A 15,421-nucleotide genomic window follows, 5' to 3' on the forward strand; every position below is an offset into this window, starting at 1 on the left:
TTGCTCTGCATTGAACATTGATCAGAAATTGCACTGTAGCTATCGACCAGAGGCTTCAGGTATCGTGGAACAGATCAACTGTACCTTGAAATCCCGTATAGCCAAAGTGTGTTCATCGACTTCTTTAAGTTGGCCTGATGCTTTGCCCTTGGTGCTCATGAGTATGCGTAGCACACCCGACAGGAGGACAGGACTCTCTCCGCACGAGGTGTTGATGGGGAGGGCAATGAGGCTTCCAACTGTCCCAACAACTGCTTTATTGAACATTACAGATGGCCTGATCCTGGATTACTGCAAGGGACTGTCTGACGCCATTCATTCTGTGTCCCTTCAGGTGCAGGCTGCTGAGGTTCCATCATCCAGAGAACTGTGCCACGACTTGTGCCCAGGAGATTGGGTGGTGGTGAAGAAGCACGTCCAGAAGAATTGCTTGGACGTGCGCTGGAAGGGGCCATATCAGGTCATCCTTACCACGAATACTGCTGTGAAGTGCGGAGGACTGCCGAATTGGATCCATGCCTCCCATACTCGAAGAGTTCCAGCACCTCTAGAAGAAACAGCTCCTCTGGAAGAAGATTCAGCTGTGGACGGTGAGCCACTAGAGGGGATCAGTCAAGCTGTGGGGGTGTCTGAAGAAGTTGGGAGCGCTACAGAACAAGAAGAGGAAGGACAGAACGGCAGTGAAACTGAAGTTGCCACAGAAGGAGAAAGCTGCTGTGAAAACAACTCAGACACAGATCAAGTCCCTGAGCGCAGGGATGTACAAGACGCCGTTTAAATTCTGCAAGAACTGCCACCACAAGTTCGCACAGAAGGACCAACACCCAGTCTGCAACCTCTGCCTGCCAATAGACCACGAGAGCAGAGACTGCAACGCCTGCTCTGTCTTCAAGCCGAAGACACTCCGAATTCGAGAAGGACAGAGGACGGCTCACCACACGATGCAGGGCAAAGGCCAAGCCCCGACGCTTTATGAACTTGGCCTCTCCACCGACGATGAGGACAACATCGCCGAAGGACCAGATGACTTCACGGTCGTTGAGACCGATAAGAATACGCCTGATAAGGTAGGAGAGTCTACAACCCCGGAAACTCCCACAGGGCCTCGAAAGCCTGAGGCAGACTCTCGAAAGTCAGAGCACAGAGCCTCGAAAGGAGCACCGGCGCCGAGCAAATCGACGACCGAAGCTGCATCCTCCGAAAAAGAGCCCAGCGGATCCTCCGAGAAGGACTCCCGGAGGCAGAAGACCAGCGAAAAGCAAAGGTCATCGAAGCAAGCCCCCGAAAAAGGGCCTTCGACTTCGACTCCGACTCCGACGTCGAAAGAAAAAGAGCCAAAGAAAGCTTCGACGTCGACGACGACGCCGAAAAGGGCGGCCGAAACGCTCGACGACCAACAGGCCGCAGAAATGCAGAGAAAAAAGAGAAGGCTCGAGGCCGAAATGGAGAACATCCTTCAGAGAAGGAAGGACTTCGACAAAAAAATGAAAAGTTACAAGATTCCCCCGAAGCCGGCACAGACCGTCGCTGAGGTACAGGCGATCGAAGAGTTCGACATCGAAGGGCCGCCAAAAACTCCGGAACCTTCGGAGCACGAAGAGGAGGAGGACCTCTACTACACAGAGGGGGATTACGGGGAACAGCAGTCGAGCTACGGTTCAGGTTCCTCGACGGCCCAAGACCAGGAATGGCAGGACATCGAGGCCGAAAACCCAGAGGAGGCGGTAAAAACATACCCCTCGAGGCCTTCGCCACCGGATGACATTGGGGCATACAATGAGGTGGTAAGAAAGGTGGCAACAGCTTATGGAATTAAGCTGGAAGAGGAGAAGCCAGAAGCAGACTTCCTACTCGAGACACTGCTCCCCATACAGACAAGGAGCCAGTTCCTGCCCATGCTCAAGAGTATCACGGCCCAGGGAAAGGAGGCCTTCAAGGACCCGGCTACATGCAGATCTGTAACGCCGAGGACCGAGAAGAAGTACAAATTCTCCTCCGAAGACCCAGCTTACATCAAGGGTTCCGTCACAGCGGATTCTATCATCGCTGCAACGGCCAGGAAAAGGGCAAACGTCCCAACAACGTCCGGACCCCCACCTGACAAAGAAAGCAGGAGGATGGACCTAACGGGCAGGAAGATTGAGAGGAACGCTGCGACGCACTGGCGGATGGCGAATTCCAACGCCCTCCTGAATAGGCATCAATACCAGCACTGGGAGGAGATGGGACAGTTGATCAAACACCTCCCGGAACAATACCGTGACAGAGGTGCACACCTGGTAGAGGAAGGGAAGAGCATCGCCAACTCATGCCTGAAGACAGCCTTGGACGGGGCAGAAACATCCAGCAGACTGATGGCTATAGGCATCACTGAAAGAAGGCAAGCATGGCTCAGGATCTCAGGATTCAAGGCTGAAGTCCAGAACAACATCCTGAACCCACCCTTCAGCGGTGAAACATTGTTCGGAGCCCCAGTTGATGATAAGCTCACCCAACTGAAGAAGGACAACGAGACGGCAAGGTCCATGGGGGCCCTGCAGTTCAGAGGGATGAGAAGGGGCACTCCGTCGCGGAGGCCGAACGGCAGAGGTGGAAGCCAGCGAGGAGATTTTCACCAGAGTTTCCACCAGGGGCAACAGAGTGACAGCCAAGGCCACCAGGGGCAGCAGAGGGAAAACTGGAACTACCAAGGCAGGGGCCAGTCCTTTCGATCGAGAGGAAATGGACGGGGCCAGAGAAGAAGAGGCGGCGAACAGCCCCCCTCTAAGTGACTTCACACGAGAGAAGGTGCTCTACCACCCACACTCTCCGAGGGAGGAGCACGGGAAAACAAAGAGGAGAGGGCTACACGGACAAGACACAAAGGAACATGCGACTCCGGTAGGAGGAAGATTGAGATTTTTTCTCCAGGAGTGGAGAAAAATAACAACAGACAAGTGGATACTCAATATTATGCAGTTCGGGTACTGCATAGAGTTGGAAAAAAGGCCACCAAACAGAAAACCAAGGAAAAGACAGCACTCAGGAAGAGAGCTGCAACTACTGCAAGAGGAAGCCCAAGAACTCCTCCTCAAAGCGGCCATAGAACCGGTCCCCTTCAAAGAACGGAACATGGGAGTGTACTCAAACTACTTCCTAGTGCCAAAGGTGGACGAAAGCCTAAGACCCATACTGGACCTACGGTTCCTGAACAAATACGTCAAAACTCAAAAATTCAAAATGACGTCCCTACAAGAGGTCATTCCTCAGATAAAAGCAGGGGACTTCTTGTCTACCATAGACCTCAAAGATGCATACCTGCACATCCCCATGAACAAGCAGCACAAGCACATGCTAAGGTTCACTGTAAACAAGGATCACTACCAATTCACGACCCTAGCTTTCGGCCTAAAGTCCGCACCAAGGGTGTTCACCAAATGCCTCGCGGCAGTGGCCGCACACCTAAGGAGAAAGGGGATACACGTGTACCCCTACCTCGATGACTGGCTGGTGAAGGCAAACTGCTACAGGACATGCAAAGAGCATGCAGAACAGGTGACAGGAACGCTAGCAAACCTGGGTTTCTCCATACACTGGGGCAAAAGCTCAATGGAACCAGAGCAGGTGAAGATCTTCCTGGGAGCCCAGATCGACACCATACAATGCAGGGTCTTACCGAGCGAAAAGAGAACGCTCAGCCTACTGAGGGAGAAACGTCACTACCAGAAGGGGCGATCTCTGACAGTGAGGACTGTGAGCAAGATCTTGGGGATGATGGCATCATGCATCCACCTGGTCCCCAATGTACGCCTACAAATGAGACCACTCCAAGAGTGGCTGCAACAACAATGGTCACAAGCTACAGGAAGTTGGGAGGATCTAGTGGTTGTAACGCACAGGGTGCAGGAAGAGATAAGGTGGTGGACCAAGGAGAGAATAACAGAAGGGAAATCTCTAACACCACCGGACCCAACAGTGACCATCACCACAGACGCATCCCAGAAGGGGTGGGGCGCACATATGAACAGGCTCAGAGTGAGGGGTCTGTGGAGCCCTACAGATGCAGTCAGGCACCTCAACTACCTGGAACTGAAAACTGTGTTGCTAGCCCTCAAGGCTTTTCAGAAACACCTACACAACCGGAAGGTGCTGATACAAACAGACAACACCACAACGATGTTTTACATAAACAAACCGGGGGGAACTCAATTGTTCCCGCTGTCAAACTTGGCACAAGAGATCTGGAAATGGGCCATACCACTAAAAATAGACCTGCTAGCCATACACCTGCCAGGGAAGGACAATGTGGAAGCGGATTGGCTCAGCAGGCAGACTTCAGCATCCCACGAGTGGGAACTCAACAGTCAGGAAACAGAGAGTCTATTCAGGAAGTGGGGCACCCCAACAATAGACCTATTTGTAACACACCGGAATGCAAAATGCCAACACTTTGCATCCAGGCAACCAGAGGTACGGTCCCAGGGGAATGCCCTATGGATAAGCTGGTCAAAAACATTTGCCTACGCTTTTCCCCCGATACCACTGATCCCCAGGGTGCTCAACAAATGCATGAAGAGCAACATGACGCTCATCCTGGTGGCACCACAATGGGCCAGACAGACGTGGTATTCTCAGATAATGGAGATGGCGCAGGGGCCTCCCCACAAGTTCTCAAAAAGAAGAGACCTACTCTCCATGGAAAACGGAGGAATCCTACACCCAGAGCCAGAGAGCCTCAACCTCTCAGCCTGGCTCCTGAGGACTTAGAATTTGCACACCTGAAACTACCAGAGAGCACCCTGCGGGTGCTGCGAGAGGCAAGAAGGCCCAGCACACGCAAGTGCTATGGGGAAAAATGGAAAAGATTCACTCAATGGTGTTGCAAGAAACAGCTCCAAAGGAGACTGACCAAGGAGTCCACGGTGCTAAGGTACCTCACACACCTAATTAAGGCAAAGCTAAGCTCATCCTCACTGAGAGTGCACCTGGCAGCGATTGTGGCATACACAAGAGGAGAAACAGGGAGAAGCTTCTTCACATCCCAAGTCGTGAAAAGATTCCTGGAAGGGGCTAAAAGAATAGCGCCGCCAAAGAGAATGCCGCCACCGGCCTGGAACTTAAATGTGGTACTGACGGAGCTCATGAAAGCACCCTTCGAACCCATCCACAAAGCATCACTGCAAATGTTGACAATGAAGACGGCCTTCCTGGTGGCAATCACCTCACTACGAAGGGTGAGCGAACTGCAGGCACTCACACTGCAGGAACCCTACATCCAGATACACAGTGACAGGGTCGTGATGAGAACCGACCCACACTTCATGCCAAAGGTGGTGTCAAGGTTTCACATGAATCAGAGTATTCAGATCCCTAGCTTCTTCCAAAACCCCACTACAAGCGCTGAGAGGTCGCTCCACACCCTAGACGCAAGAAGGGCTGTGATGCACTACATTGAAAGAACGAAGGAACACAGGAAAACGAAACAGTTCTTCGTGTCCTTCGCTAACAGTTACATGGGCAAACCAGTTACTAAAAATACCATAGCCCGATGGATCGCACAGACAATTCAGTTCTGCCACAAGCAAGCTGGCCAGGAGCTAACAGGAGGGGCACAAGCCCACTCCACCAGGAAGAAAGGAGCAACAATTGCCTTTCTGGCCAACACACCGATTCAGGACATATGCCTGGCGGCAACATGGGCTTCAGTGCACACTTTCACAAAGCACTACTGCGTGGATGTACAGATGAACAAAGAAGCACAAGTAGGACAAAAAGTGCTTCAACATATTTTTAACAACCAACGCTCATCTTCCACCCAACCGCCACAAAAGTAACGAAAACCGCTACAAAATCTATGCACAGCATAGTGAATCCAGAAAGATTCACGCTGCAAAACGAATAGTTTCTTACCTGTCGGTGTAGTTTTGCAGCTTGAAGATCTTTCTGGATTCACTAGCGAACCCACCCGCCTCCGCCAGAAAGATGAGGCTGGAGAAGAGGGTGGAAACACATAGAAAGGAAAGCAAGTTGGAACGATTACAAGATACGTAAAAAAAAAAAAAAAAACAATAACGTTGAAAAAAAAAAAACGATCAACAAACATAGCCATGGATTCACTACAAAGACAAAAGAAAGAGACAGAAAAAAGAATCCGAAGATGGCGCCCAAGGGTGGTAGCTTCCGCCGGAAGCATGCCGACGTCACCGAAAGGACACCAAATGGTGGGACGTCGACGCCCACCTGGGCTACGACAAAAAAAAAAAAAGAAAAAAGACTACGATTCCGGACCCAACCACCAGATTGCGGAATATGCACAGCATAGTGAATCCAGAAAGATCTTCAAGCTGCAAAACTACACCGACAGGTAAGAAACTATTCGTTTCCCACGCCTTTTTCTCAGAATCTGGTGCATTCTCTTGCATGTTTCTCAAGTCTTCCCAAGTATCAACAGTCTCTAACATCATGTTTAATTCTGTCTTTTCCTTAACTCCCCCTACTTCCACCTTCGTGAAAGAATACCCTTGTTCCGCACAATAGCGGGCGACTTCATCTGCATACCTATTACCTTGTGACACAAAATCAGTATTTTTGGTGTGGGCTATGCACTTGACAATTGCGATTGCAGCTGGACCTTGTAATGCTTCTAACAGTAATCGCACAAATTCCCCATTTCGAATTGGCGAACCAGAGGAGGTCATGTAACCTCTCTGAGACCACAATTGCCCAAAATCATGAACTACAACGAAACCATATTGGCTGTCGGTATAAATAGGGACTCTGATTTTGCTACCTGCTATACAGGCACGGGTCAATGCAATGATCTCTGCCACCTGAGCGGAGTGTATTCCTTCCAGGCAAGCGGCTTCCACAACTCCTGTAATGGTGCAAACAGCATAAGCTGCTCTCAACCGACCAGTATCATCTCTTAAACATGAACCATCGACAAAGTAAATTTCATCGGGGTCGATCAATGGTTCATCCACAATATCTGGTCTTGGCTTCGTGCATAGTTCAGTCACATCAAGGCAATCGTGATCTTCACATTCTTCGCCTTCTATATCATTAGGAAGTGGCATCAATGTTGCAGGATTCAAAACAGAGCACCTCTTAAGGGTCACGTTCTCTGCAGCAAGAATAACTTGCTCATAGCGCGTGAGCCTACTATTGGTCAAGTGCTGTGTCTTGGTCCTGGTCATTAACAATTCTACAGAATGCGGGACATACACCACTAATTGATGTCCCATCACAATGTCCTCACACCTCTCAATGCTGACACCTGTTGCAGCAACGGATTTGAGACATCCGGGCAACGCTGCGGCTACCGGATCTAATGTAGCCGAAAAGTATGCAACTGGTCTACGGGCATTTCCATGAATCTGTACCAATACTGACAAAGCACAACCCTCTCTCTCACAGCAGTACAGTGAGAATGGTTTCTCGTAATCTGGCATTCCCAAAGCCGGAGCACGGCACAAATCCTCTCTCAGCTTCAGGAATGCCATCAAACAATCGTTGTCCCATGGTACCGGATCACTCACCTCCTTGTGCGTCAGTTTTTGTAAAGGTTTTGCTTTCAGTGAAAAATTAGCTATCCACTGTCGGCAATAACCAACCATTCCTAGGAACATCCTAACTTCTCTCTGTGTCGTAGGCGCGTTCATCTTCATGATTGCCTCTATTCTGGCTGGCGACACCTTGCGCTTTCCCTTCTCTATCCGGTGACCCAAGTACTGTACTTCTGTCAGACAGTACTGCAATTTGCTCGGAGATACCTTGTGTCCATTTTCAGCTAGATGGTTCAGCAAGGCAATAGTGTCTTCCCTGCAAGCTTCCTCTGTTCCTGACGCAACAAGTAGGTTGTCTATGTACTGGACCAGAACAGAGTTCTGTGGCAGTACCAGACTTTCAAGGTTTTTCTTCAGCAACTGATTAAAGATTGAAGGGCTATCTGTGAACCCTTGTGGGATTCGACACCATGTTAAGACGCGACTCTCCATTTTGAACGCAAAAAGGTACTGGCTTTCTTCATCTAATGGAATTGAAAAGAAGGCCTGACAAAGGTCTATCACTGTGAACCACTCAGCTTGGAATGGTATCTGAAACAATATCACTGATGGATTCGGTACCACTGGACAACATGAGACAACTATGTTGTTAATCTTTCGAAGATCCTGTACTATTCTGAACTTCCCACTAGGTTTCTGCAAACCCATTATCGGGGAGTTACATGGACTTCCCACGATCTCTTTCAGTATTCCCTGTTGGATCATAGAGTCAATTACAGGTTTTATTCCTGCAATCGTCTCTTGGGACAATTTATACTGAGGCGTTCTTGGATATTCAACATTTGGTTTTACCATGATTTTCACTGGTTCCACCCCTTTAATCAGTCCTATCTCTTCTCCAGTAAAATCCCATACCTCCGATGACACTGCTTCTCGTAAATCTCGTGGAAGGTCCTCCACAGACAGGGTGGGGTACAATTCTATGCATGTCTTCGAATTTGTAATTTTAAAGGTAGCATCAACGTCTATAGTCTGTACCTCTACTCCCTGAGGAGTGCAGTATATGGTGCAGTTCAGCTTGCACAATAAATCCCTTCCTAACAGACACACAGGACTTGAATCACATACCACAAACTGATGCTCGTTGGTGTAATTTCCTATTTTCACTGACACTGGTTCTGTCAAAGGGCTAGTCATTTTCTTATTTGCAACTCCTACCACCTGAATTGTTTCCCCTGACATTGGTAGATCTGGAACCACTGCCGATCTCAAGGTTGATCGAGTAGCTCCCGTATCCACCAAAAATGTCGTAGGACACCCTGCTACTTCAGCCTCAACAAACGGTCCTCTTTGATCCACCTCTAGAACTGCCCCGAGGGTGTACAGTCCTCTTCTTTGTTCACACGTTGTCCTGTCAATGGGTCGATGTAGTAACCCTTTTCTTCCTCTAGAAAAAGAGGCATTTGTCTATAAACTTTTCCCCCAGTCGCAATCTTTGGTGGCTGCGGGAACTGAGCTCGTGGAGCCGAAGTCCCCCCTTTGGCCACCTTGCTCTTTGAAACTATCGCCCCTTGAACTGGGACCTCTTGAACTTCCTCCTCTGTTTCTAGTTCTCCTGTTTCAGGGTTATAGGGACACTCGCGTCTCCAATGTCCCACCTGGTGACACTGGTGGCACTTTGTCGTTTTCTTCAACGTGGCAAAGTCTATTCTAGGTCTCGGACTTTCCTCATTGTCCTTATTCTGTCCATTCGATTTCCGTACTATTGTCCCCATGCCCTGTTTCTGCTGTCCGCCTTTCCCCGCCGACTGCATCTGCACCACCATAAGCTTCTCCTTCAATTTCTTTGCCTTAGAATCTATCTCATCGCTACAGTATCTTGCATACCTCAAAATTTCATCCAACGGTTTGTTTTGCCAATAAATTAAATGTTGCTGAATCATTAGACAAATATCAGGTCTCAGCCCCAAAACGAACTTCAACACAAACTGTCCTATATCCTTGGGATCCATTACATCTAGACCACTATATTGTCTGAACGTTTTCAGCAATCGCTCATAATATTCATGAACTGTCTCTTTGGGTTCTTGTCTTGTTCTGTCTATCTTTACCCAGTCTATGTCCTGTGGTGGCACCTTATCCTTCAACCATGTAATCACCCTTTCGTATTTTAACATCACACTTTCTGACGGTCCATTAGTAAGAGCATCCCTTGCTGGTTCAGCAGTTGGCCATTCGACACTAGTCGTGCATGCCGTCCACAAATCAGATGGGACCACAATGTCAAACAAGGTGTTCAAATCAATCCACAATACTTTTGAGATTTTAACGAACCTCTCTACCTGCTTATACCACTCAACAGGATTATCCCTTAATTTTGGAAATGAGTTTGTAAATGCGGCCAAATCTCCCCTACTCCAGGGTACATGTACATAATTCCCATTTGATACTTCTCGCAACGGAAATGCTTCCATCTGCATTAGCCTTCCCTCCGGAGTCAGCACACTCGTGCTCCGTCTTAACAGTACCCCTTTTGGACCACCTCTCCTCCCATTTGTCCAGATCTCTCCACGTTCTTATTCCTGCTATCAGTTCCCTTATGTGTGTTTTCAATCCAGTTGTCCTCTTTTCGTCTAAGTCCTGATCTGTATATTGTAACCTATGGTTACTCTGTAGTGTCTTTGTTCTGGACAAATCTACCATATACTTGTCTGCCAGTTCAGACAGTTTCTCATGAGTCGCTCTTGCTTTTCGGGTAACATCTTTTGCTATAAACAACAATTCATCTTGTTCGTATGAGTCAATCCTTTCTAAGGGTAGGGTACCATCTATGATCTCGTCCAAATCAGATTTTAAGCTAGTGACATCGAGTCTTTTGGTCTTCACTACAGCTTTCAGTACACTAACTCCAGGAGGTCCATTCATCTCTCTCCCATCCCAGCTCCTAGTCCTACGTCTAGGTTCAGGCGAGTTAAGGGGCGTCCTCCCATGCTCCCACCTCTCTAGGTCCCATGCCATTCCGTCCCCTCTGGGGGGATGATGAAACACTCCATTGCCTCTCGTAGTCCCACATCCCCCATCCTGCCTGGTTTCTCTAGGTGGTTGGCAAGACATCCCATTTTTCCCCATCTCATCCCCATTTGCCTGAGGTCTCTGAGCACTCGACGCATGGCAAGACCCTTCACTGCTCCCACGACTCCAGTGCTGTATATTCTCATTGGGTGCGTGGTGAGTGCACCTAAACCTTTCCCTATACTCCAGTACCATTTGGTCTCCACCTTTTTCAAAGAGACGAGACATCTCTCCACACTCCGCACTTCTTCCATTTCGCTCCCCCCCATCTCTACCGTCCATATGACGCATAACTCCTCCATTCTCCTGACTTTGACCCTCACGTTCTTGACTGCTCTCGCTTGCCCCACAGTGAGATACTGTCCCGTTGCCTCGACTTCCCCATTCAGCTTCTGCTCTTGATTTGTTGCTTGGTGTTTCTGTAGACCCATCCCATTCTCTCAAGTCTGCTCTTAGCTCTGTATAGGTTTTCGGCCGTGGTCCCCTCAGGTCCATCGGTCCTCTTTGACCCCCCTGATCTATTACGGGACCCACTGCTGAATCCAATGGGGTGTTCCACGTTACTGGTCCTGGCAATTTCTTCCAGTCATTTGTTGTGTTATTCCTCCTTTCCATCTCAACCCTTTCTCGGTCTAGCCGTACCTGCTCTTCCTCTCTCCCATTCTCTGGGTTGTAAATCGACACTATAGGCCCTATTGTAACAGGTACTTGAAGAGCATCTGGCAATCCATAAGGTTCAACCTTCTCTATTGTTGGCGTTTTCTGTACCACAAACCTTCCGACTACTCTCTGTGCAGGGCTAGGTTGAGGTATCTCTCCATCTTTGATGGGTACCCAATCCGCTACAGGAAGTGGCCTATACCCTTCTATGCCAACCCTATCTTCCTTTGAGGGCCCCACACTCTCCGTCCCTCTAATGTCCGGAGGCGGTCTATCCATCAACAATCTACTTATTAGGCCATCCTCCGAATCGCTCTCATCATCCTCTTCTGTGGATCTCTTGTCTCCTGTAACCTCTCTCATTGGGTACAACTTATCCACTTCAATCGTCTGCACCCTCCATTTCTTAGCTTCCTCATCCCATTTGACACGCTTGCACTGCCTTTACTGATCGCCGTACCCTTTCTTGGCGTCTGTTCTGATTCCTGTCGTGCGCCGCCCTAATCCACGCATTAAGGGCTTCAAACTGTGTTGGTCTTGGCAAAGGTCTCAGTGAGGACATAACCGCTTTCAACTGATGCAACACTTCTAGTCTAAACGTTCCATATTTTGGGAAAGTCAGTTCCTCATTACCCTCTGTAATCTTACTCCAAGTATCAAGCCACAGTATAGTATGCAGCCCAACATTCGTTGCCATATAGTAAGCTGGAGTACCCTCCGGCGGTGCCTCTTCCCCGTAATAAGATTCCCTTCTTTTTCTCTTAAAAATCCCTCTCAAACATTTAAAACGCTTCATGTTCAAAATCTGCAAAATTCCTATTTTCTCCGCGTTCGTTTTCTTCCTGATGACAATCCACCAATCACAGCGCTGTTTTCGCTAACTGGCCTATCCCTGCGCGGCTCCTCGCCGACGTCACACCAACCGCCCTATCACAGTGCGGCTCCTGCCAACGTCACCTCAACCGCCCTACCTCAGCGCGGCCCTACCTCAGCGCGGCTCCTACCGACGTCACTCTCCCCCTTTCGCAGCAGTTCCCCTCCTTTCTCCTCTCGTCTCCCGGTCATGCACGCGTCCCATTCATACTTTGAAAAATGATTACTTCCGACCAAGCGATCACTTTCCTCGACTGTACGTCCACAGTCTAACTGTAGTTGTCGCCTTAACCGACGAAATGTCTTTCCGTGTACGTCCAGACAATCTCCTTCTCTGATAGGTTACTTGTAAACAGCAACTTTCAACCTGCGTCCATTGCCCACACACACACTCCTACGTTCCCCCTATCTCGGTTCCGCGGGCGATCAATGGTACCTCATGACCCCCGTACTATGGTCGACAACTACTCTGGGTGTTCGATACACCCGGACCACTTAAGCTCTTCCCCGAACTTAAGATTTTTACCAGGTTGCGCGCGCTCACAACCCTCTCTCATTCACACTACAGGCATTCAACTCCGCATGACATTACAATACAAATACAACACAAAACACCGCAATCTGTCCACGCATGACCCTTGTTATACTCACTCTCGTCCGATACTGCTGCTTTTCTCTCGCGCCGTCAGCACCTTCTTCGGCAGGCCACCTCTCGAGCTCTAGGGACCTTGGGGTAAACTAACCTAGTCTAGATTACCTTCCTCAAGAAGATAACCATCCTCACTCTGCTACCATCTGTTAACGCGGGGTTTCTAGAACACAGTTATTGATCTAGACCCCCATTTCCGGTCGACTGGAACGTTGGTACCTGTCATTGAGTAAAAGGAAATCCACTACTAGGTCAATCAATTAAGAACTTAAACCACTCTAAAAGACCACTTACTAGGAAAAAGTTTTAAAAGTTTATTGTAAAGCCAAAAATAACTGGAGATACAAACATCTCAGAATAAGGTTCAAAAGGTATACAGGTATCACTATAAACAGGAATTCTCTAAATGCTCTTAGTCTACAAAAGAAAATTATTAGGAGCAATTCAAATTTCATGAGAGTTGCAAGAATAGCTACAAGTTGCAACCTGAGAGTCATTTACAAAAAAAAAGGAAATAATACAGGTTAGACTGTCCCTACACTAGACTAAGTGACATCCCTACTTAACAAGATCTTAACCTAAAAAGGTGTCAGCAGTGGTGACTTCCAAAGAAGATCACACACTTCTCTTAGTCTCCTTTGTGAATCGACCTCTTGCAGTCCACCTTTCTGCCTACCCATCCGCTCTCTTAGGCTCCTCAGACCCTCTGCTCTAACTCGACCCAGGGGTGCTGTCCCTAATACAAAATCACATTTCCAATAGGAACGCCCCTCACGTGGTATCGGTTCTGGCGGCAAATTCCATGCTGGTACTCCTCTGAACCCTTCGTTAACGTTGACCTTGCTTCCCAGGCTTCTCTCCGGCAGGACGGTACCCCCAGGAAATTCCTGAAGACTCCTACAGGCCTGTGCCAGGCTCTCTTGAACAAAAGTCTATTCATCACTTTCCTGATTAGGCCCTCTGCTCGCACCTGCAACAGACACTCGTACTGTGGGCCTCAGATTCCGACCTCCACTGTATCTTCTAAGTCGTAAAACATCCAACAGGCTTCACAGTTTGTGCCTAGCATGACATTTCTCTAACGAACACATGCAGATCAAAGGAGATGACTTTGTCTTTTCAGGCCTATTAGGGTTACATGAAACGGGCCTATGCATCCTGCAAACAATTAATTTCTTAGCTTAAACAGTATTCTAACTTAGAGCATACTAAAGTTATATAAAACGTCTAAACATTTTTCAGTTCTATTAGTCAGTAATTCTTTGCATGATTAACCCATATCAGGAAAATGTATTCGCTTCATGTACTCTTTGTGAACTGCCATGTGGCCTACACATTTCTACGTTTAGCAGAATTACAATTTCCCTTACAGTCACATAACACAGGATTTCAACATCATTCTAACAGCACTACATATTCCATATTAACTTCTCATACTGATATATGTATTATCACTCTAATTAAACTCATATATATTTTGTCACTCTATAAGTCGACACTCTTATGTGATGTATACTAGACTAACACAACGTGCTTGTAAATATGATGCACTTCTACAATTTCTTAAATTGCGCTCTCTCAGATGTTTGATGTAGAGGAAACTTTCAAGTAGAGTTGTGTATCATCCGCATATTGGTGAATCTTGATGCTTTTATTTGTGAACAGAGCACCATGTAAAAGTTGAAGATGGCAGGAGACCTTATGGAGCCCTGGAGGACTCCACACTTGATAGGAATATTTTGTGACCTAGAAGTGCCCAGGTGAACCAACTGGTGATGGTTGCTGAGATAGGAGAACCAGTAAAGGACATTGCTGGTGAATCCTGCTGCTTCACCCTTGAAGAGTAAGCAGTGACTGCATTTCCTCATAGTCCCTTAAAACATAAAGGAAAGGTTATTGAAATGTCATTAAGTTTGCATTTGTTCCTGGGGTCGAAGGGTCCACAAACAATGCTTGTTGTTCCTGCATACCGGGGCCCTAGTAAGGTAGTTGTGAATGTAAAAGAGATTTCTATGATGGAGGAAGAGGAAGCTTTTAATTTGCTTGATGAGGTGCACAAGTTTGTGCAACCTCAGGGAAAGATGGAACAACCTATTTCTAGCATGGGTAGTCCTCAGGCACTCTATGAGCAATAAGGTCAAACCAAGCCCTCTTAGAAAGCGAAAAACAAAATAAAGTCGAAGAGGGTTCACAGTTTATCCTACCAGCAGGTTATTCCGAAGATGGTGCATTGTTTTTATTCATATATGTTAGATGCAACATTTATAAAAGTGGTGTGAAGATGAATCCTAGTCCATATTTGCTATTGAAAAGAGCATTCTTGAATGCCCGGGTATAGTTGTCTTAAGAATGCATTAATTGAATGCACATGTAATGGTTCTCTTCTTTGCGCCGTTTGTATTCCAGATCTCATGCTGTTCGACAGTAAAGGGAACAAAACGACCACACCAGACAAACAGCGGCAGATTGAGGCCCTGCAGCTGCTCTTCTTGCTGCTCCCACCAGCCAATCGGAATCTGCTGCGATTGCTTCTCGAACTGCTCTACCAAACAGCAAAGAAACAGGACCGCAATAAGATGTCTGCTCATAACCTGGCCCTCATGTTTGCTCCCCATATTTTGTGGCCGAGAAATGTATGTTTGTGTTTTCCTTGAGTACAGTATATGGGTCTGAGGTTCCTTTT

General features: G+C 47.8%; 1 protein-coding gene across 4 annotated transcripts in view; it reads left to right on the plus strand.

Annotated features, from left to right (window-relative positions):
- The window catches only part of ARHGAP19 (Rho GTPase activating protein 19), a 368,551-nt gene that overhangs the window by 213,624 nt on the left and 139,506 nt on the right, over nt 1-15,421 (plus strand). For all 4 annotated transcript variants that reach the window (XM_078643585.1, XM_078643586.1, XM_078643587.1 and 1 more), the window contains exon 5: nt 15,145-15,371. In XM_078643585.1, coding sequence (XP_078499711.1) covers nt 15,145-15,371 — 227 coding nt within the window. The remainder of the gene's footprint in view (nt 1-15,144; nt 15,372-15,421) is intronic.

This window comes from Lissotriton helveticus, chromosome 5_1 (genome assembly GCF_964261635.1).
Source record: "Lissotriton helveticus chromosome 5_1, aLisHel1.1, whole genome shotgun sequence".
Lineage (NCBI taxonomy): Eukaryota > Metazoa > Chordata > Amphibia > Caudata > Salamandridae > Lissotriton > Lissotriton helveticus.